Below are 21,795 nucleotides of genomic sequence, written 5' to 3' on the forward strand. Positions count from 1 at the left end.
GCAGGCGTCGGATCTTGCCCTGCCTGCCCTGCCCTCGGCCCGCTGTGCGCACGAGCCTGCACAGAGCGGAGATACTAGGCGCAGGAAGAAAACTGAGTCTGCACCGGACACACAGACTTCCCGCTCTCTAAGCAGAGCGTCCTAACAGCTGTTTGCACAGCACTGGCGTTGTGTTTGGCGCTCTGAGCGCACAGCGGTGTCTGTAGGCTGTGATCTGGACCTGCCTGTCCCCGGAAGGCTCCTGTCCTAAGGCCCGTCCTCAGCCGCTGGTGCTAGCGGTGGGGGCTGTGGGAGGAAATGGGTCACTGGGGCATGTTTCTCAAGGGGACGTTGGGGCCCTTCTCTCTCTTACTCCTGCCTGCTGTGAGGAGATGGTGGCTTTCTTCCCTGTCGATCCCAGCCATGATGCTCTGCTTTGCCCACAGCAGGGGGGCCAAGGGACCATGGGTGGAAATCATAAGCCAAAATAAATCTTTCCTCCTTATAAACCGTTTAGCTCAGGTATTTTGTCATAGCATGTGGAAGGTGACTAACATGGCAGGGTACATGCAGACAGCACACGTTTTATGTAAGGGGCTTGAAGATGTCCAGGGGGTCCTGGAATTAGTTTCCCCGTGGATAATGACGGTTGACTGTCGCCTGCTTTACTGCACCGAACTTCAGTCACTCTTCCTAACCCTGGCAGGTGTATTCAGGCCCAGGGTGGTAATGAGAACTCGTCATCGGTCACTGGCGTTCAGTGGGGTTAGTGTTAGGGTTGTTCTGTGTAGCATTTGATTAAGAACATGGCTTCTTAGCCTGATTCCTGAATGCAACTCTTAGCTCAGTCCCTTAACTCACTGTGAACTGGGACAGATTTTCTCCTTTCTTTCTTTTTTTCTTTCTTTCTTTCTTTCTTTCTTTCTTTCTTTCTTTCTTTCTTTCTTTCTTTCTCTTTCTTTCTTTCTTTCTTTCTTTCTTTCTTTCTTTCTTTCTTTCTTTCTTTTTGACTTTTTGAGACATCCTCCTTTTGTCATCTGGGTGAACTCTGCTGCCAGTCTTTGCTTCGGCGAGCTTTAAATACCTTATCTGTTAAATGGGAATCATAATAGTAAGCTGCCCCATCCTTGGTACGTAGCAAGGGTACCTAGTAGTCTTAAAATTGTCACGCTGGACTGTCTGTGGCTGTGTTACTAGTTCGATGCATCTGAGAACTGTTTCAGATTTAGTTTCTCCATTGTTTGTAACGTTCCTTTTTGAGCAGTAAGTCAGACCTGCCTTTCTTGATCGGTCTCCTGAAGGTGCAGCTACCCCCACCACCTGTAGGTCTGTCCTCCACACATACGTCCTCTTGTCCCCATCCCCTTTTCTTGCTCTATTTTTCTCTACTTATTACCACGTACTACACTGTTCAGTGTATTTGCTTTGTGTTCCAGGCTGTCTTCATTTGCAAAATGGAAACTCCACGGAAGCAGGAACCCTTTCCTGTTTTGTTCCCTGTTCTCTTATCAATGCCTGGACCTAGAGAGCAGAGTTTTGCTCATTGGATGCACAATAAATCCTTACCAGAATGAAGAAATTAACCCTGGAAATGATAATATACTGCTCTCTGTGCCGGACATGGTGGTGCGTGCCAGCAATCCCAGCACTTGGGAGGCTGAGGCAGGAGGATCTTTGTGAGTTTGAGACCAACCTGGGCTACAAAGTAACCTCAAGGCCAGCCTGAACTGCATAGTGAGACTCTGTCTCAAAAAGACAAAAAAAAAAAAAAAGATAGTATACTGCCCTGTGCCTTGCTTTTTTTTTGGTTTTTTTTGGTCCTGTTTTGAGACAAGGTCTTGCTATGCAGTTCAGGCTGGCATTGAGTTCACTTTGTAGCTCAGGCTGGTCTCGAACTCACAATGATCCTCCTGCCTCAGCCTCCTGAGTGCTGGGATTACAGGCATGCGCCACCACGCCCGGTCAGTGCCTTGGTTGTTATAGCTGCTCTAATTGTCTGTGATGATGATATTTTATTCAGAAGTTCTTGGTGATAGTTTGCTCACTTGCCTCTCTCAACCTTGCTTTCCTAAGGGAGGATGATTGAAGGAAGGGTTGAGGAGAGGAATAAGTTGGATGAGGGGAAAAATAGGGATGGGATTATTAACTAACCTAATGGTTCGCTTCTCGTGCCTTTTCTGTCGGCGAGTGTCGCCAGCACCTGGTCACCCGGAGTAGGTGCTCATTTCGAAGTGTGCAGCTTAAGTATGCTTTCATTTTCTTGTCAACTTGACATGCAGTGGAACTTGTGTTATTTTTCTCTTTTAGGGCACCAATGCCTCTGCTCTGGAAAAAGACATTGGTCCAGAGCAGTTTCCGATCAATGAACACTACTTCGGATTGGTCAATGTAAGTATTTAAAATGCACTATTTTATCAAACATTTTAGAATATTTGATGCAACTCCCCTACCATTTTCATCATTAGCAATTTTTAAATGCTTTAGACAAAGAAGAAGCAAAATGTTGAAGAGGGAGCATTTTAATCTATTTTTGAAAGTATTAGTTGTCCCCGAAGAAAAGAATTTAATTACTACATTATTGGATCAAATTCACACCTTCACCTCCCCACGCTTTGAGGGGTTTCCTTTGGACATGTGACTTTTGTGAGGATTTTATTAGCTTTTGTAGCAAAATTGCCTTTGTACATCCTCCTCCTGTCATCCGGCTGAACTCTGCAGCCAGTCCCTGTTTTGGTGAGCTTCAGTACAGCCAGTTTTAAGTGTTACCAGCAGTACCTGCCTGGCAAGCGCAAGGTCCTGAGTTTGATTCCCTGTACCCAACCCCCCAAAAAAGTGTTGTAAGACCAAGGACCCCCCATCACACCCCCCCAAACGCCGGGTGTGGTGGCGCACGCCTGTAATCCTAGCACTTGGGAGGCTGAGGCGGGAGGATCGTTGCGAGTTTGAGACCAACCTGGGCTACAAAGTGAGCTCAAGGCCAGCCTGAACGGCATAGTGAGACCCTGTCTCAAAAAGACAAAAAAGAAAAGTGTTACGGGCTCATCATGGGTGTAACTTGGTAGGGTACCTACCTGAAACAGGGAGAGGCTGTAGGGGAAAAGCTAGGACCGGTTTATCCCATAATTACATAGCCTCATTTTACTTGTGCTCGGCAGTAGTCTCCTTGTATCTGGCCAGACTTAGAGATTCTTTTTCTTTGGTAGTCGATGATGGCCAGGTCGTATGGCAGTGTTAGGCACCCTTCCTGAGCTTTCTTTCTTACTGATACTTTCTCTCTGGGGTGGAAGTCTTATAAACAAGTTATCAAGTGTTAGCTTATAAACGCATGACTTCCTGGAGCAACTGACTGCTCTACACATGTCTGCCAGTGCCCTGGCATGATAAGTAGTAGGAGAAACTAGAAAGACTCTGCAGCTAATTGCTGCCTGGGAGATAAAGAGCGAGCACTGGCCTTAGGGCCGTATAGACCTGCACTGGACTTCTGCCTCTGCTATTCTCTAACTGTGTTCTGAGGCAAGTTACCCACGTCTCTGAGCTTTCAGTTTGCAGTCTGTAAAATGGGATTGCGATGGTTTCTACCTCCTCGGGCAGCGATGGCAAACCTTTTAGAGCTTTCAGTGATAACAAACAGCCAGCTGTGGCACGCGTGCCCGAGGTTCGCCGCCACTGCTCTAGGTGACGGTGGAAGACGGATGAAAGCTCCCCTGGGGGCCGCTGTGCAGCGAGGTGTGCTGTGGCTCCTTGCCTCCCCAGGGGCTGTGCCCTGGGTCAGGGCCAAGCGTTAGGAAGGCATCTGGGTGGAGGTGAGACGCCGGGTGGAAGAGAAAGGCTGGGTAAAGCTCGGGCCTGGGGAGAGTACGCTGGCAAAATGCTGACTTCTGATTTCAGCACCACTTTTAAATCCGCTGCGCACAGGCCTCTGCTCGGCTCTCAGGACAGTTACTCAAGTCATGGGAGACTGAAGAGAGCAAGAGTAAAGGCCATTTTTTAGTTTGTGGAAGAATTCTGAGATCTGCATTTATTAATAATTTAATTTATGATCCTTAAAATGGCAATTTATGAAAGTTCCAACTTTTCTGGAACAAGATTTGTCTCCTATTACATAATTGTGTCAGATTAAAATATATAAAAATAGGACATTTCCTAGCTCAGCAGAAGTAGACATGTGAGTGTGGAAGAACCTCCATCTCACTTGGGTAGCCACACAAGCCCACACCGGTTCTGAGAATGTGCTCACGTCCTGTGTTAATCTCCTGCAGCACTTGGTAGTCTGTGCCGGGGTCTTGCATTCCCTTAGGGCATTTCCTGTCCATTAAACTGTGTGGGAGCCATTCTCAAGTGACGGTCTCAGAGTCGGTCTAATAGTCGCTTGGACCCCAGTGGGATATGCTTTTCCCTTCTGTCATCATAATCTTAGAGTCCATGAAAACGAGAGGTATGAAATACTGCTGTGGTGACTCTAGTTGGATCGCGGGAGCCCGGGACTTGGGTTGCACTGGACCGGGACGTGTGCTGCCTTGGAAGAACGGGAGGGCGGGTGATGTAGAAGCAGAGATGGCAGCTGGCTTGAGAACACTCCGCTCCTCACTGTGGAGTGGGGGGCGTGTGTCCCGCAGGCAGGGACCCTGGCATCCTGAAAGAAGACCAAGCCCACATGTGGTTAAGGCTGACTGAGCTGTGCGAGTGGTTCCTAGCTCCTCAGTTTCTTTTTGATTTGGAGTTTCAGTTTGTCTGTTGGGGCTGGTGCTAGAAAGCAGGATCTTTTATTTAACCAGCTACTTACTGGGTCTTCAAATAAAGAGGTTTCTTTCTTCCTTTTTTTCTAAGCACCAGATGGTGTTATTCGATGCCTTACCTAGACAGAATCCCTACTGCCACTTTATGGAGACTTGTATGGGTGAGAGAAGCACCAGAATCGTGTAGAGCAGGTTTTCCTCACGTGTGGGGGATACAGTCCAGGATCCCTAGGGGACTCCTAAGACATGAATAATGAGGAGCCCCATATGTACTGTTTCTGCGTGTACATACACAAACACGATAAAGTTTAAGTTACATGTTAGGCACAAGAAGGGGTTAATAAAATAACATGTGTAAATAAAATAGAACAGTTAAACAGTTTACTGTAATAAGAGGATCAGTGTCACTGCCAGGCACTGTGAGGTAAAGTAAGAGTCCCTCGCGCTGTGACGCTGCGCCTGGCCTGGCAGCGGGGGCTGCGGAGTGGCGGCGGGCGCGCTGCGGGCGCGGGCTTCCGGCCCAGGCGGGCTGAGTGAGGTTGCGCGCTCCTCGCGGTGGTGCGCAGGAGGACTTAGGAGCTGTTTCTCTCTGTCACTGTCCGTTGAGCTTTCTCAGCCTGTGGTTGGTGACGGGTAACTCCGGTGTGACGCTGGCACCAGGTAAGGAGGCGCGGCTGTGCGCGTTCGTCTGTGTCCTGCCAGTCGGCAGTCACCGGTGTTCAGGGTGCTTAATCCGTGTCCAAGACGGGGAGCTGGCCTCCGAGCAGGGCAGGCTGGGCGGACTCCTGGGGCCTGGCCTCCTCCTCTGCCCTCGCCTTCCAGAGGCGGCCTGTCCCTGGCGGGGTCTGAGCCACCCTCTTGTCCTCTGGCAGTTTGGGAACACGTGCTACTGCAACTCCGTGCTTCAGGCGCTGTATTTCTGCCGGCCGTTCCGTGAGAACGTGCTGGCATACAAGGCCCAGCAAAAAAAGAAGGAAAACCTGCTGACGTGCCTGGCAGACCTTTTCCACAGCATCGCCACGCAGAAGAAGAAGGTTGGCGTCATCCCACCAAAGAAGTTCATTTCGAGGCTGAGAAAAGAGAACGGTGAGTGCTGTGGAATGCCACGGTTCTAAGGCCCTGAAATAAGGGAAACTGACGTTTCTGTGTGTCCTCAAAACGAGAAGCCTCTTTAAAGAAGAAAAAGAAGTGTAGGCAGCGCTCAGGTGTCATTTTTAAAGAAAAGATGTTTGTTTTTCTCCATCCATTATACATTAAGCAAAAGTGGATTAGAGATACGCTTTAAAATTCAGATGTAGCATCTCATCTTTTGGAAATTTTTTTAAACTCTATTCTTGGTAGGATCATTGTAAGAGAAAAAATTGCCCAAGGCAGCCTCCTCCGGGGCGCATTCGTCGGATTAGATGGGCTGATATAATAACTGAATGAAATAGTACCCTCTTATGAACTTGTCATAAGTGATTAGAGTAAGTGCGTATTACCTGATCAGGTCCTCTACTATTGTAAAAATAATAGATCTGATTTTATTTGCCAGGATGATTGAAGGATATCAAATTGATAATCTTTGTATGATAAAAATAGCCTGCTGTCACGCAAGTTTTGAAAATTTTTTTGTCTTCTGTTTTTTTGGGGGAACTGGTGGTAGAAACAAGCTGTGTATTCCAGAAGTTTTATACTGGAATTTTTTCTGACTGTGGAAATACTTGAAGTGGTAACTTGTGTTTTTCCCACATTTCACCTTACTCCAACATACTTGCATGCTAATTAGATGTTTGTTTTGCAGTCTGGTGTAGTGAGAGTGCTGTCGTTTAAAGTTGTTGCAGTTTATTCATACTAGAATAAAAGTAAGTCGAGTGGAGGAAAAGGTGGAGCACTCCTAGCCCAGCTGTGAATGTGATCAGTAACGGGTTTCACAGCTGCCCTCATCCCGATCCGATTGTCCTGGCCAGCAGGCGGCGGCCGCAGGCTTCTGGGGTCATTTGCAGTTGGTTTCAGAACACCAGCAGGCTCACCCTCCCACGCACTCTTCATCTCCTTCATGGGTTTCAGTTAGGCTGTTTCAGGCTGGCCCAAGCTTCAATACGATTTTGGGGGAAGAGATTTCAGCTGCTCTGGATATAGTATTATGCAGTGATTCATTGGTCATCAGTAGTAACATCATATTAAATATTGGTATTTCGTCAGGGATCTTTTCAGGTGATTTCTGTTCTCTACAACAAATAAAATGAGTCAGTTTTCATGTGTGGGACGTAGGAAGATAGGGAAACTGGTAGGTGTAGGAGATGGAAACACGTAGAAACTTCCCTGTGGAAGCTGCACAGAAGAGATGGATTTCTTTATATTCTGTGTCCACCCTTGCAGTGTAAAAACTTCAAGCGTGGCATGTAAGACGAGGCATGTCTGTTTGCATTTTAAGAATTAGAGATTGAAATAATGACCTTCTCCTTTCCAGATCTCTTTGATAACTACATGCAGCAGGACGCTCACGAATTTTTAAATTATTTGCTAAACACTATTGCGGACATACTGCAGGAAGAGAAGAAACAAGAAAAGCAAAATGGAAAATTAAAAAATGGCAACATGAATGAGCCTGCGGAGAATAATAAACCAGAACTCACCTGGGTCCATGAGATTTTTCAGGGAACGCTCACCAATGAAACCAGATGCCTGAACTGTGAAACTGTGAGTGTCGAGGACTCCGTGTAACTTGCTTAGCACAGTTAGGCGGGCCGTGTGGTGTGTGAGTGTGGCGCGGGGTTACAGCACTTACCAGCTGCCCTCGGTATGTGTGGCCAGTCCTGCTTCGTGAATCCTTTTCATGCAGCGAAACTCAGGGGCAGGTTTTTGGAAGCGTGTCTTCTTCCACGGCGTGTCGGCCAAAGCACGGCGCTGAGGAGAGCGGTCCTGAAATGCTGGATGGCTTTGCATTGGGAGCCAGTTTTAGGGTTTAAAAATTAAACCCTTGAACTAGCGCTATCAAACCTTACTTCTGAAGAGATTTTGGCCATGAGAGAATCAGAGGTGGTTTGGGGCAGACCACTGCTGGCACTTAGGGGAATCGGCTTTGGTAGAGTGAGCTTGAGGTCAGAAGAGGGTCGGCCCCGCTGTCCCCAGGTGAGCTGGACAGACACGGCGAGTCGCTCGCAGTGCGTCTCAGGGTTGGGGGAGCCCCTGCGCTGGAAGGGTTTGGCACGTGGTGGGCACCTAATGTTGGTTGAATCTGAAGCATCTACTGCAGGGCATAGTGTAGGATGTCATGTTTGCTCGCCATATTTAATTTAAACTGTGCACAGCGTCATTTTTGCTGGGTCAGAGCCCAGCTCTGGATCTAGGTTGTCTGAGTTGGTATGGTGGCCCTGGACTTCAGGAGCTACCGGACCCTGTGTAACGTGTAAATTACTCCCTTCCTGCTCGTCACCATCATCTGTAACGGGTGATGAGAGCATCCGTCTCATGGGTTGCGGGGAGGGTTAAATGAGCCAGCATCTATTTGTAAAGGACTGAGAGCTGTGCTTGGCACATAGGAAATACGCAATAAATGGCAGCTTCTTATTTGTTACAACTACTAACGGCGTAGACTGTGGGTTCGCGAGAAGTCCCGGAGTTCCTTGTTACATGAAAAGTTCTGAGTGAGCGTGTATTTTTCTGGTGAGCTTCTGCTAAGGGCCTGTGTGTTTCGGTGGCTTCAGGGACAGAAGTGTATTTCTCACAGTTCTGGAGGCTGGAGCCGGGGGTGGCAGCGTGGTTGACTCTGGTGAGGGCTCCCTCCTGGCGTCTCGCGGGTCCTCCAGTGATGGAGAGAGCGCACGCTTGGTCACACTGCTTCTTACAGAGGCACCGGCCCGTCCCCAGGCCCCGTCTCCAAGCAGTACTACATTAGGGAGTAGGGGTTTCAGCTTAAAGTTTGGGAGGACACGGAAATGTGGCCTTTTGCAAGTTGTAGCTCGGAAATGGGGAAGCGATGCGGGTTGATATAGTATATATAATATATATAGCAGGAGACTTTTTGTCTTTGGCAATCTTTACAGTGTCCTTTAGCACAGCATTTGCACCAGTGTCCTGATATGTTTCTAGTGGAAACAGTTAGAAAACATAACTAAGCACAAGGAGTACGAATTATAAGTACTCCTCCCGTTGAGAGGTGATGAATCTGTAACATTTTCTAGACCTGTGAGCCATTAGATCAGAGGTTACCGTTTGAATGTTTCAGAGTATAACTGGCCAGAGCACTTCCTGCACGCACTTGTTTCCTAGAGATCTTCCCTCCTCCTTCCCCTTCTCTCGCTGCCTCTCTGTCTTTTTGTACTTTATTCCAGTAAAATTCAAGGGCGTACCGAAGTAGAGAGAACAGTGTAACAAATATTCAAAATCAGTGATTGCTTACCCTCTGATCCATCTTGATCTCCTTTCCTGCTCCTCCCCCTCATCAAACTGGTTTTTTTTTGCAAATTCCAGAAAACATTTGATTTGTAATTTCTTCATTATTTATATTCTCTCTAAAAGGTCAGAAGTATTTCCTAAAAGTATGATACCATATCACACCTAGAAATGATTCCTCTCCATCATCTTTCACTCAGTGTTCAAGTTTCTCTGATAGTGTCATGCTTTTAGCATAAAAAAGAATTCACCTCTTGACCTAAATATGGTCCATACGTTGCGTTTGGTCAGTATGTGTCCTAATCTAGAGTTTATCCTCACCTTTTTCCCCTTTGCAGTTAAACTGTTGAAGAATCAGATTGTTTGTTGTTGTAGAATTTGCCACATTGTGGAAATACCCTCATGTTATTTAACATGTGCAGCAAAATGCCTATGTGCATCAGAAGATGTATATAAGAAGGAGTGCAGCTGGGCGTGGTGCACACCTGTTACCCCAGCCCTTGGGAGGCTGAGGCAGGAGGATCGCTGTGAGTTTAAGGCCAGCCTGGGCTACAGAGTGAGCTCAAGGCCAGCCTGAACTGCATAGCGAAAGCCTATCTCAAAAAGACAGGGAAAAAAAAAAAAAAGATTTCTGCAGGATCTTAGGGAATAAAGAAATACCCATATACTTAATACCCAGGTTGGGACGTGGAATCTTATTAATATTCCTGAAACTGACTGAATGCTTCTTTGCAGTTTAACTTTTTCTTATTTTCACCCATTACCCCAGAGTTAATCACTGTTCATTCGTGTTTATCATTGTGTAGTATACTATTGCAGGAATATGCCATAGTTTATTTTCCGTTTTTCTATGATGTGCCTCATAGTTTTGGCTTTGTAGAAATTGCTAATACACATGGGCAGTCTTCCTGGGGTGTTCCATGGGGCAGAGTTGCTAGGTCATAGAATATACGTCCTAAGAATGCCAGATTGTTTCTAGAGTGGTATAAGTTACATTAATGGATTTTTGGATTCTGACCCTGTCTTGTATTTTGTAATAAACCAACCTTGGTCTTGTATGTACATTGTTGCGCTTTGAGGTCTGAAACTTTGTTTTAGAGTTTTTGCAGTTGTAGTAAGAAGATTGACTTGAACTTTTCCTTCTCATAGTATACTGGTTTGCTTTTGGAGTTACCATCATTATAAAATAAGCTTTTATTTGGAAGAGTTTGTATACATGTTGATCTCTCTGATCACAACACCCGGCTGAATGTTTGTTAGAACTCATTACATATTATAGCATCTCTAAAATCTGTAGCTCAGTTTGGCTTGTTTTTGGTATTTATGTGAATGGCCATCTACCCCTTTGGGTCCTGGTCTCTTTAGTTCAGTATGTCTCATGAGGTTCTTTTGTGCTGTTGAATGACGCTGTAGTTCATTCATTATCATTGCTATATAATGTTACATTGCATGCATAAACCATGGTTTACTAATCTACTGTTCATGAGTATTTGGTTGCTTTCTGTTTGAGGCAATTATGGACAATGCTGCTATGAACAGCTTTACGTAAAACGTGTACGTGATGCAGATTTCTCTTGGAGGTATGCGTGGAAGTGGATTTGTTAGGTCCTGTAATGTGCTCGTTATACTATCGTTTGGCAGTGTCGGATTCCCGAGGCGGTGACATTGGGTTACAGACTCAGCACTCTTGTTCCTCGCATCTTTGTCCTTGAGAGTCTCAGATACCACTTCCGTTATACTTGTGGCTAACTACTCTTTCACTCAGTAAACACAGTTTCTTTGTTTTGTTTTTTTTTTTTTTCTTTTTTCTCCCCACATCTGTTATGCAAAGGTGGGAGACACTGAGGATATAGTGAGGGCTTTGCCTTTCTGGAATTTCTACTGTTAAAACACATAGTAACAACAGAACTAGTAATTGGCTCATGTAATTACTACCACACAGTGCCGTGAAGGAGAAGTGCGGACTGCCATGAGTTTGTGATACGGAAACCAGAACAAAGGGGCATCGCGTTCCTGCACCTGTAGTCGGAGGTCTGCTCCGCGCTGTCCCGCTGGTCCCGTCCTTTTTGGTTGTTGTTGAGGCTGACACCGATACTGAATCTACGCTGACAGTGTTCCATGTGGATTTTCACCTTGTGACAGGCTTGGCCAGATTTATAGTTTCTTTTTTTGCCTATGAACAGGTCACCTAATTCTAGCAGATGCAAAGATTGCATCCTAAAGTATTTACACTGCGAAAGCTGTGCTCTAGCTTGCTGTTTGCTGAAGGGTTGCCGTGGACAGGAAGCCTATGCCAGAGTTCCTGCCCAAACTTTGAATGCATGGTATTTGTTACAGCGGGAGTGCAGATGCTGTTTATATGTGCTCTGTGAAAGCAGATGAGAACATACGGCTGTGTCTTTCTGGAAGGTGAGATAACTTTAAGAACCTATATTTGTTTAGGCCCCGAAATGATTGCACGCTTTGAGACAAGAGATTTTTTGGTTTGTTTTTGTTTTTGTTTTTTCCTTTTCCCCTTCATTTCCTTAGATCCTTCCACTGGACAAGATTCTAGGAGTCATCCAACCCTTCCTCTCCCAGGGCCTGTGTCCCTTCTGGGGAGTCCTAGCCAGTTGGTCAGCAGCATCCAGTGGACACCGTCCAGAGGCAGGGAACTCAATCTCCCAAGGATGCATTCCATTTTCAGAAGGCTCAGATTGTTAGAAAGCCCTCTACTTTCTAAGAAAACACATCACCCGCAGGCTATTCCTGCTGTCAGAAGATGCCAGAATTTAGTAGAAACCTGGAACCCCCTTGAAGAGTCTTCTGCCAAGGGCAGGCAGCCTGCGGACAGCGTCTGTCAGAATTGCCAAAACCCGCATCACTGGGGCCTTAAACTGCCCTGCATCCCCAGCAGCAAGTTAGCCACTGGGGCACCTTGCCTTTGTCTCTCCTTAGCCTCTTGTCGCTTCACTCGTGGAAAACCTACGTGCCAGTCTCGTAGTTTCAGAAAACAGTGATGTTCCCCCTTGGGTCCCACCCTTTGTAAATGTCGCATGTGATTGCAGTGCAGAAGTCACAGAGAGTTTTATGGAGACAAACAGTTTCATTCTGTAATAGATTTGGGGAGACTCTTTCAAGTGCAGACGTTTGCAGATTACTTTGAGGAAGGCCTTTTAGAACTGGGGCTTGGAGATCTTCCACTCCAGCCTGAGCGCTCCCTTGACTGTACTTTGTTCACCTCATAAGATTTACTAGGCCAGTTGGAGCTCAATTTTGTTGTTGTTTATCTTAATTTTTCCCCTTTTTACTTAAGTTGAGTGTTTGCTCTGCAGATCTGTGGGTTTTCGGTGCTTCTCAGTGGCTTTAAGACACACTTGTTTTTGTTGCTAGAGCCTGCATGTTTAAAGCGTGGTTTTATTGAGGACCAACTTGGTGGCTCCCTCTTGCTTTGTCTGCAGAGGTTCTGAGGCCTTCCCAAGCGGAGCAGAGGAGCTGGGTGGTCCGGCAGGTCGCTCGCTTAGCAGAGGTCCGGCCCCGAGTTTCAGATGGGCAGGAGTGGATGTTTTTCCCAGCCCGCCTTCTGCCACCTGCAGCCAGCGCATGATCGTTTCATGGCAAGCCCTGCAGCGCGCTGCCACCTTTTCCACTGTTGCGTCTGGCTGGAGGAACGCTGGGGGGGGGGCTAGAGAGCCCCCGCAGGGACCCTCCATTCTCTTCGGGTCCTTACCTTCACCCTGGAGAAGAGGGGGAAGTAGGGCTCTTAGCAGAAAAGGGGAGAGTCAGCAGCGACAACAGTGCAAAGCGAGAGGTTGTTGAGCTTCACAAACACAGAGAAAGCGGACGAGACGCTCTCTTGGATCTCAGTGGGGTTACAAGACCGGGGGCCTCCCACCGGGGGTGCCGGCTGGGTGAGCTGTGCCCACGCGTGCAGGGGCAGAGTGCTTGTCGATGGGTGTGGGCGGGGCCCGTCAGCGCTAGGCCAGTCTTAGCCTTTGCTCCTGGGCAGGGGACCAGGTCAGGTGGGGATTTCCTAACCATGAGTAACATTTCTGTAAGGGCACTGTGGGGCACGTTTTTTTAAGCACGTGACGCACAGGTCAGCATGTGATGTTACCGTCATCAGCCGCAGGTAAACGTGGCGTCCACGCAGGTCAGCATGTGATGTTACCGTCATCAGCCGCAGGTAAACGTGGCGTCCACGCAGGTCAGCATGTGGGGGTTCCACAGTGTTCGCCGTCAGGTTTTTGCCCCTCATTTTTTCTGTCTCTCGGCCCCGATACCACTAACCCAGGGAAGGAATCGAGCGGCTTAGAAGCACATTTGAGATACAGCATTAGCTCCTCAAGAGCCTGTAAGGGTCATGTGTGGCAGGTGCTGTGCATTCATTTCTTTCTATTGTGATTTATAGTTAATTGCTTTAAAACAGAGAGCAGGTAGAGTCCCCTTTATGGTTTTTAAACTGGAGCTTTGAGGGGGACTCCAGGCCTAGAATTAGGAGAGAGAGAAGAGTTGGGTGTAGGCTGTTCTTGCTGAGAATGTTGGAATCTCTTAGTGATACACGTTTCCTTGGAGACAAGCTGTGTTTTCCTTGAGACCAGATTCTTGTGTGTGGGAAGAATATGGTTTTCTTTTCTGGCAGCTTTCTTGGGGGTGGGGGAGAAAAACCCCTTAAACCCCCCAAATCTTCAAAAAATGTTGTTTAGTTGCTTAATCAGTTACAGCTTCTGACTCATTCTGGGGCGGGAAAGAGAAAAGTCCAGATGGGAAGGTGATGTCTTGTTTGATCTTCCCTGCAGGGTTGCTCCTGCAGGCAGGTAAACAGCGCTTTCTCACACTCAGAATCTGGAAGTAGTTTAATTTGGCATAAAGAAAGGTACAGTAACTTCTTTTATTTAGTTAATGAGATTTCTTTATTTTCCTTCTCCCTGAAATTATTAAATAGAGGAAAAGAATTGCATCCAATAGGGCAAAAAGGTTTTTTCTTCTTCGTGCAAGAGTTTAAGTAGAATCTGATCCTAACTGTCTTGACTTCTCAATGATTCTAGTTGGCTATAATCCTTTTGTTTTCACAGGAGAAGGTTAAACAAAAAGTTTTGGTAATTATGTGCTGGGTGTGGTAGTGTATCCCTGTAATCCCAGGATTTGGGAGGCTGAAGCAGGAAGATTGAGGCTAGCCTCACTACGTAGTGAATTGAAGGCTGGGCTTGAATGCACAGTAAGATCTGGTCTCAGACAACCAAAACTAAAGCTAAAACAAAAAATGAAATATACAACAACCAAAAAGACCTGTAGATTATATTTAAAAAAGAATAGATGAAAAGAAAATCATATTTCTGCCTCTCTGATGCCATTGTTTACATTAAATATCTTTTTGTTTTTCACTTTGTTTATTCATTTAGTAAATATCTATTGCACATTTACTAAATTCTGGAAGTTATTTTAGTTACTAGGGATGTAGCAGTTAAAGTAGAAAAGAGTCCTTGTTTTTCTGTTTACTAGATACATATATAAAGCTATGTATTTTCTCCTACCACTGCTTTAGTTGCCTTCTACAATTTTGATTGTTTTCTTGGCCACTAGTTCAAAATATTTCTCATTTCAGTTATGATTTTTTCATTGACTCATTAATTAGAAGTATGCTGTATAAGTTCCAAATAGTTTGGATTTTCTTAAATAGCCTACTAGTAATGATTTCTGTCTTTTTCCTTTTTTTTGAGGCAGGGTATCACTATATAGTGCAAACTGGCCTTGAACTCACTGTGTAGCCCAGACTGGTCTTGAACACACAGTGATCCTCCTGCTTCAGCCTCCCCAAATGCTGGGATTACAGGTGTGCACCACCATGCCTCGCTGTGGTACTGTTTTCTGATTCTGCTGTGACTGGACAATATATTGCACATGATTTCAGTCATCTGAGAGACGTTTTATGTTCAGACTCATGGTCTGTCCTAGTAGATGTACTTGGAAACAGTGTCTGCAGCCCAGAACTACTGACATCTTGGTTTAGATGATTCTGTGTTGGGGTGCTCCTGTGGCATCACAGGGTGTTCAGCGGCATCCTTGTGTCCTACCCCCTGGATGCCACCGGCACCCCCAAGAAGTAACAGTGGAAAACGTCTCCAGACAGTGCTAAATGTCCCTTGGAAGCAAAATTTCTCCTGTTGAGAGCCCTTCAGTTGGACAAAACATGTATGTGGTAGTGAATGGGTGTAATAGTCTTTGTCAGTAAAGTGTGTTACTTGACCAAGTTTCTCAGATTTTTGAGGTCTCTGGCTTTTTCCCTCTCAGTCATTTTTGATCAGCTGTTTAGAGACACCTTGTAAAATCCCTATGTCAGACTGTCTTATTTCTCCTAACTCTGTCAATTCTTGCTTCGTAAATTTTTAAGCTTTTGAAAAAGGACTTTTTGGAGGTACAGTTTTCATGCCATAAGATTTGTTGATCCAGTGATGTTTTAGAAGTTTACTGTACTGTGTGACTGTCGCCACGACCCATGGAGTGTAATGGAATTACACTGTCCATGGAATTACATGGAATTACACTGTCACTCCCATCGCACCCCGTCAGACACTTGTGTCTGGCAGTAACCCCCCTTCCCAGCCATCGCCCGCTCCGGACCCAGCTTCAGTCCCAGGTCTGCTTCTCCCGGCGTTCCCGGGAGTGGAAGCAGAGTGTGGGTGTCTGCGTCTGACTTCGTTCACTTCCATAATGCTCGAGGCCCGCCGTGTCGTACTGTGCACCTGTACTTCATTCCCTTTTATTGGTGAGTGCTGTTCTAGCTTCATGTATGCTTGATGCTCTGTTATGAGGGCTTCTGTATTTGATTGCTGTATTTTTCTGATCAGTTGACTCTTTTATCATTAGGAAATGTCTTTTATTTCTCATAACAACTTCTTAAAATCTGTTTTATCTGATAATAACGTGTCCCTCTACATACTAATTCTCTACATAGCATGCCTTTTTTCCAGTCACAGACTGGAAGTCTCTTTTTGTATTTAAAGTTTGGCTCTTGTGGACAGCATATATTTGGTCTTGTTTTTCAAAGCAATCCATTTTCTATTGGCTGGGGATTCTAGCTCAGTGATAGAGCACTTGCCTAGTGTCTGTGAAGTCCCGGGTTTGATGCCCAGGCCATTATGCAGACAACAGAAATTTGAAGAAAAGGCTTTTCTTTTATTATTAAGCAATTAATATTTGCTATAATTTATATATTTGGGTGTTGGGCTACCATTTTGTTTTCTGTTCTCTTTGGTTTTTCAGTCTCATATACCTTTTAGTTCTATAAAAATACATAATTGAATATATGCATTTTTATAATTCCATACTAATTTTTCTCTTTGCCTTTTCTTTGTGTGTGTGTGTATGTGTGTGGTAGTTGTACTAATATTCTTCAGTTTTCATGGTCTCCACTTAGTTAATAATGTTATTGTTCATATAAAACAGAAAATTCATAAACGTATAGTGATGTTTTCCGTGCCTCACTTTTCCTTGTCCGTGATGCCAACCCCCACAGGACAATACCGTCCTCCTTCAAAGGGGCCTAAGTACTACTAAAAACATAATCTCCGTTCTCGAAGCGCATTGTTCTTTCCTGAGTTTCTGAGTTTCCAAATGGTGTGACTTCTCCTTGGCAGAAGGCCCCTTTAACCTTGCTTCCAGTCAGAGCATGTTACTTATGAGGCTTGTTCTTGAAGGGTTTATTTATGGGATATAAGAGTTCTAGCTTGATTTTTTTTCTTTCAGCATAATAAAGATATTTCATTGTGTCCTGAGAAGTTTCTCATAGTTTGAGAAGTCGGCTGCTAATTGAACCATTTTCTTCTAAGCAGTTTGGGCTTTTTATTTTTGCTGTAGTTGCTTGAGGTTTGCTTTTTATTCTTGAATTTCAGTGGTTTGCCTCTGATGTTCTTTGGCTGACCTTGTTTATTTGTCTTGGTTGGTATTTGTTGTGTATCTTGAATATGTTAATGTTCACGTTTCTTCAAGCTTTCAGATAGATCTCCTGCCCTGTTCTTCCTCCCCACCCACCCACCGCAGGACTCTTGTTCTGTGGGAGATGCTACCCGCAAGGCCCCTGAGGGGTTAAGTTCTGTTTCAAGCTTCTTTTCAAGCTTTAGGTAATTTCCAGTGGGCCGTCTGCAGGCTCACTTGCTCTCTCCTCTGCCACCTTCAGTGTGTGACTGAGCTCATCCCATGCATTACGGGTTCCAGTTCTGGAATTGCCATTTGCTTTGTTTGTACTGTTTCTGTCTGTCTGCTGCAGTTTCTTCCATTTTGATCCATTATGAGTATATTTGCCTTTACTTTAGAAGGTATTTATTAGTTTTTTAAGAACCCTGGTCTGCCTATTCCAGCATCCGAGGCGTCTCAGATGGGAAGGGAAGGAGCGCGCTGGCCAGTGCTCTGCCGCCGCCTCGTGGAGCCTGTGCCCGGACTCCCCGCTGGCTGCAGCGAGTCCTGTGGCTGCACTCAGAAGCAAGAGCAGGGCAGCAGAGTCACCAGTTTGTTGTTTTTTTTTTTTGCCTTTTTGAGAGAGGGTGTCATTGTGCAGTTCAGGCTGGTCTTGAGCTCACTTTGTAGCTCAGGCTGGTCTCGAACTGGCAACGATCTTCCTGCCTCAGCCTCCCAAGTGCTGGCATTACAGGCACGCGCCACCACGCCCGCCCACAGTCACCTTTTGCAGAGAGGATCTGTAAGGCAGTGGTACAGTCAGTGCCCAACTTACGAATATTCCAGTTGTGACCTTTCACAGACTCAAGCGGACGTGGAGTTCTCAGAGGCCCCCGAGTTTCGGAAGTAGCCTGCGTGTCTGCCTGCCCCTGCCGTGCTGCTGTGCGCTGACCGTGCCGTGAGGTGGTGTGCAGGAGGGCTGTGCTCAGGGCAGCCCGGGGTGTCAGCAGGCACTTTGCACAGTACTTTCGTGTGTGTGTGTTTGGTTTTTTTATGCTTTACGTTATGTATTTGTGCCGAAGATGTGTAAGACTCACTTTGTCGGACTTACGACCAAATGTGACTTACGAATGTTCTCCCAGAACGAAGCTCGCTCATGAGTCTGGGGCTCGCTGTAATGATGTGCTAGAATGCCAGGAGTGATTTCTGTCATAGAAGGAATAAATGTCATACAAATTAATGCGGAATGCTGGGGAGTGGTAAGGGAGGGCCTGTGTGTACAAATATGTACATGCCCTTTAACATATAAAGCAGGAATTAACATATGCAAGTAACGGTACAGTCTGCTTTTTATTTCACATTATAGTCACCATGTGGTAAAGTGCCTCTGACGTTATGGCCGTCTTAAGCTGTTGAGAGCTTCTGCCTCTCCTTCGTTTGTTCTGTGGTCACTTTTTTTTTTTTTTTGGTACCAGGAATCAAACTCAGGACCTTGCGCTTGCCAGGCAGGTGCTTATGCCACTGAGCTATCTATATCCCTGGCCCTGTGGTCACTTTTAAAAGCACTTCACATATGTCACTTTACTTCATCCTCACAGCAGTCTTGTGAGATACCGTTAGCTGTCCCCCTTTATAAAAGAAGAAATGGAGGCAAAGACAGGCTGAGTCACTGGGTCCGGATCACCGAGCTTGTAATGGGCGGGGGAGAGAACTGGAGCCGGGCAGGCAGTCCCACAGACGTTCTTGTATAGACTTACGCAAGGTAAAGGGCAGCTCTCAGAGTCCACAGTGTTGAGTACTTGTTTAGGTAATTTCTGGAATTTGGGGTCAAGGTGTTGTTGTCACACTTTTTTTATTTTTCTGGGACAGAGTCTCTCTGTAGTGCAGGCTGGCCTTGAATTGTTTATGTAGCCCAGGCTGGCCTGGAACTCATGCCAGTCCTCCTGCTTCAGCCTCCCAAGTACTGGGATTACAGGTGTCTGCCACCACACCTGGCTGTCGCACTTTATTTTTTGGTACGAGGAACTGAACTCAGGACTTCGCGCTTGCCAGGCTGTGCCCCTGAGCTGTCTCCCTGGCTGTCACACTTTTAAAGGAGTGCAATTCTAATTTTGTTCTTGGTCCTGCTCTGGGTTGGCATCTGCATGTGAGTCCCTGGGGTACCCCCAGGCAGCTTCACTAAGTCTTTACTTTTGTAAATCAGTTTTTTTACTCCTGTTAGAAGTATCCCACCTGCTGTTCACAGTAAAGACAGATGTGTGTGGGGAGGGTTGTCCTGGGGCCAGCTTGTCCCTCCTGCTCCAGGAGCAAGACAGTAAACCCGGGGTGGTTGGTGTGGGAGTGGAGTAGAAGCACTTGCTCGGTGAGTGTGAGGCCTGCAGCTGGCATGCGACGGCCTTCGGCAGCCTGAGACGCAGCCAGGGTCCGTGAATTGCCAAGAGCCAACCAGGCAGCCCGGGCCAGGGCTCCAGGCCAGCTCCGGAGCTGATGGTGGCCACTGACAGCACAGGGCTGGCAGGTGATGGCCACTTCTGGCCGAAGAACGGTGGACGTGTGGCTTGTGCATTCCCGGCTCCCCAGCCTCCCACACAATTTAGCAAGCAGGCGTGGGAGGAAGGGCGTGATTTCATGGGGCTGACAGAAACTGAAGACGCCCGGGTGGAGGACGGTCGGGGAGAGGTCCTCTGTGTGCCTGTGCGTTCTCACTCCCATCGCCCTGCCGGGCTGCCCTGTCTGAATGTCTGCCTGAAACTTCCTGTGTTGAAACAGTGTGGGGAATAGCTAGAGAGGAAGTGCAGCCTGGATGAGTTTTAATTGTCGTAAGTTTTCCATCAAAATTACATCGGGGTGGGTTGAGTAGGGAATCCGGTCCATTCTTTAGGTTGGGGTGTTTTCGAGGTGACTGGTTGCTGTTGGCACAGGTCGCCACACTCACCCTTACTGCGGCTGTGCCGTTGGAGTACCTGCTTTGGTACTGGGTTCAAAGTTTTGGGGCTTTGGGTGGTGGAGGGTTAAGCCAGCGCCTGTGAAGCTCTGGGTTCAATCCTCAGCACCACAAAAAGGGGAAAAGAGAAAAAAAAATGGATTCAAAGTTTTTGCTCCTATGTCTACTCTGTATTTCATGCCTAATACATTTAATATTTTTGCTTATTATTATTACTTTTTTTTTTTTTTGCTTCAGGTTAGTAGCAAAGATGAAGATTTTCTTGACCTTTCTGTTGATGTGGAGCAGAACACTTCCATTACCCACTGTCTGAGGTAACCTCAAGAATTCTACTTGTGGTTTGAGCTTTTCATCAGGCTAGTAAATAAATGAGGGAAATAAAACCCTGTTTTCTTCAGGACATAATCTTCCTTGCTCTTTAGCCAGCGTAAGCCTATTATTTTCTGTTTCTTCTTTCACAAGAGAGAGTAAAAGTAAGTATCTGTGGTCTGCATAAGTCTCACTGAGCAGAGAGAAGGTCAGGTGGGAGTCGTTAGTCACTGGGTTGGAAAATAAAATTTTAATCCTTAATGCAGATGCATGCTTTGGGCTTTCCTCAAAGTCTTTCTCTCTTTCTCTACCCCATATGCACACACACACACAGATAGTTCATAAATGTTAAAGATGCCTACCATTCATTACTCCTCTGAAGGTAATCTCGTCTGTCACTGTAAAAATTACGCACTTGGAGAACTACTGAGGGAACTTCCCGTCCCTCCATCTTTTTAGCGTTCTGTGGAGCTCGTTAGTGGCAGGAAACTTCCCCTCATTAGCATGGAGAGCCGGGGAGCAGCCTGGCGTGAGAGAGCACGTGCCCGGGATTACTGGGGGTACCCATGGACCTGGCATTAAAAACGTGCTCAGAGTTGCCACACAGGGAAGGGTCCCCCTCCCCTTAGCAAGAGAAGATGGTGTTTATCGTTCTCTCAGCCTTGCTTCAGCACGGGGGAGAGGGGAGCGAAGGGCTCCCACCTTCCGGCAGGCAGGTGTCGCGGATGATGGCGCAGATGATGGAAAGCCCAGAGAGTGCTGACACTGAGGCGCCGGGGTGCGCTGCGGGTTGGGGCGAGTCTCCCCGAACACTGGTGGTGCAGCTTGCTGGCAGATGTTGATTTGTATCAGTAAAGCGTAGGTGACAGGGCTGCTCTTCCAAGACCTCAGGTTACCTGAGACCTTTAAGAACAGTCAGCGAGCTGGCCGGGCTCACTGCTGTTAAAGCACCATCTTTTAGGACGAGGACCCTGGGAGAGGCGCTCAGAAGAGCTCGGCTCAGCGGGCGGCGGATGCGAAGTGCGCGGGGGCGCCTGCTGCGCTCTGTCGGCCGGGTCTGCAGTCCTCACGTGGGCCAGAGCAGAGTGTTCTCAGAACGCTGCCTGCCGTTTCGATGGCTCAGCGCTTGTCTCCGATACCAGAGACCCGTGTGTAGGATGGGTCTGCATCTCCGCAAATGTGTTTTGTAAGCCGGGTAACCTTTCTTACCCCGCCTGGCTCTGCTGATGGTACCACTTTTCAACAGGGATCATTCTTGGCCCCTTTCATGATTTAATTTGATTTGTTTTCTTTTGTTTTTAAAATTAGAATTTATGAGTCTTCTTTTTAAACATCATGTCTGTGTATGTCTTATGATGTGATACTTCTTTCATCTTTTTATTTTAATAACTCAAAAAAATATCAAGCTATAGTTGTGGGATTTGAATGTAGGGTCCCTGCTACTTCCTTCCAGAAGGGTTTTAGTGGTGGGTTATAATGATTTTTCTTTTCTCTTTTTGTCTTTCTGAGACAGGGTCTCACTATGCAGCTCAGGCTGGCCTTGAGCTCACTTTGTAGCCCAGGCTGGTCTCAGACTCA

At 46.5% G+C, this 21,795-nt stretch overlaps 1 protein-coding gene across 3 annotated transcripts in view; it reads left to right on the plus strand.

The window, feature by feature from the left end:
- Positions 1 to 21,795, plus strand: part of Usp46 (ubiquitin specific peptidase 46) — a 59,699-nt gene that overhangs the window by 20,323 nt on the left and 17,581 nt on the right. For all 3 annotated transcript variants that reach the window (XR_001235723.1, XM_005392918.2, XM_005392917.2), the window contains exons 2-5: positions 2,287 to 2,367; positions 5,588 to 5,801; positions 7,168 to 7,397; positions 20,146 to 20,222. Coding sequence is in view for 2 of the 3 variants with exons in the window: in XM_005392918.2 (XP_005392975.1) it covers positions 2,287 to 2,367; positions 5,588 to 5,801; positions 7,168 to 7,397; positions 20,146 to 20,222 (602 nt within the window). In the remaining variant the exon portion in view is untranslated. The remainder of the gene's footprint in view (positions 1 to 2,286; positions 2,368 to 5,587; positions 5,802 to 7,167; positions 7,398 to 20,145; positions 20,223 to 21,795) is intronic.

Source organism: Chinchilla lanigera, unplaced genomic scaffold, assembly GCF_000276665.1.
Source record: "Chinchilla lanigera isolate Chin_1 unplaced genomic scaffold, ChiLan1.0 scaffold00046, whole genome shotgun sequence".
Taxonomy (NCBI): domain Eukaryota; kingdom Metazoa; phylum Chordata; class Mammalia; order Rodentia; family Chinchillidae; genus Chinchilla; species Chinchilla lanigera.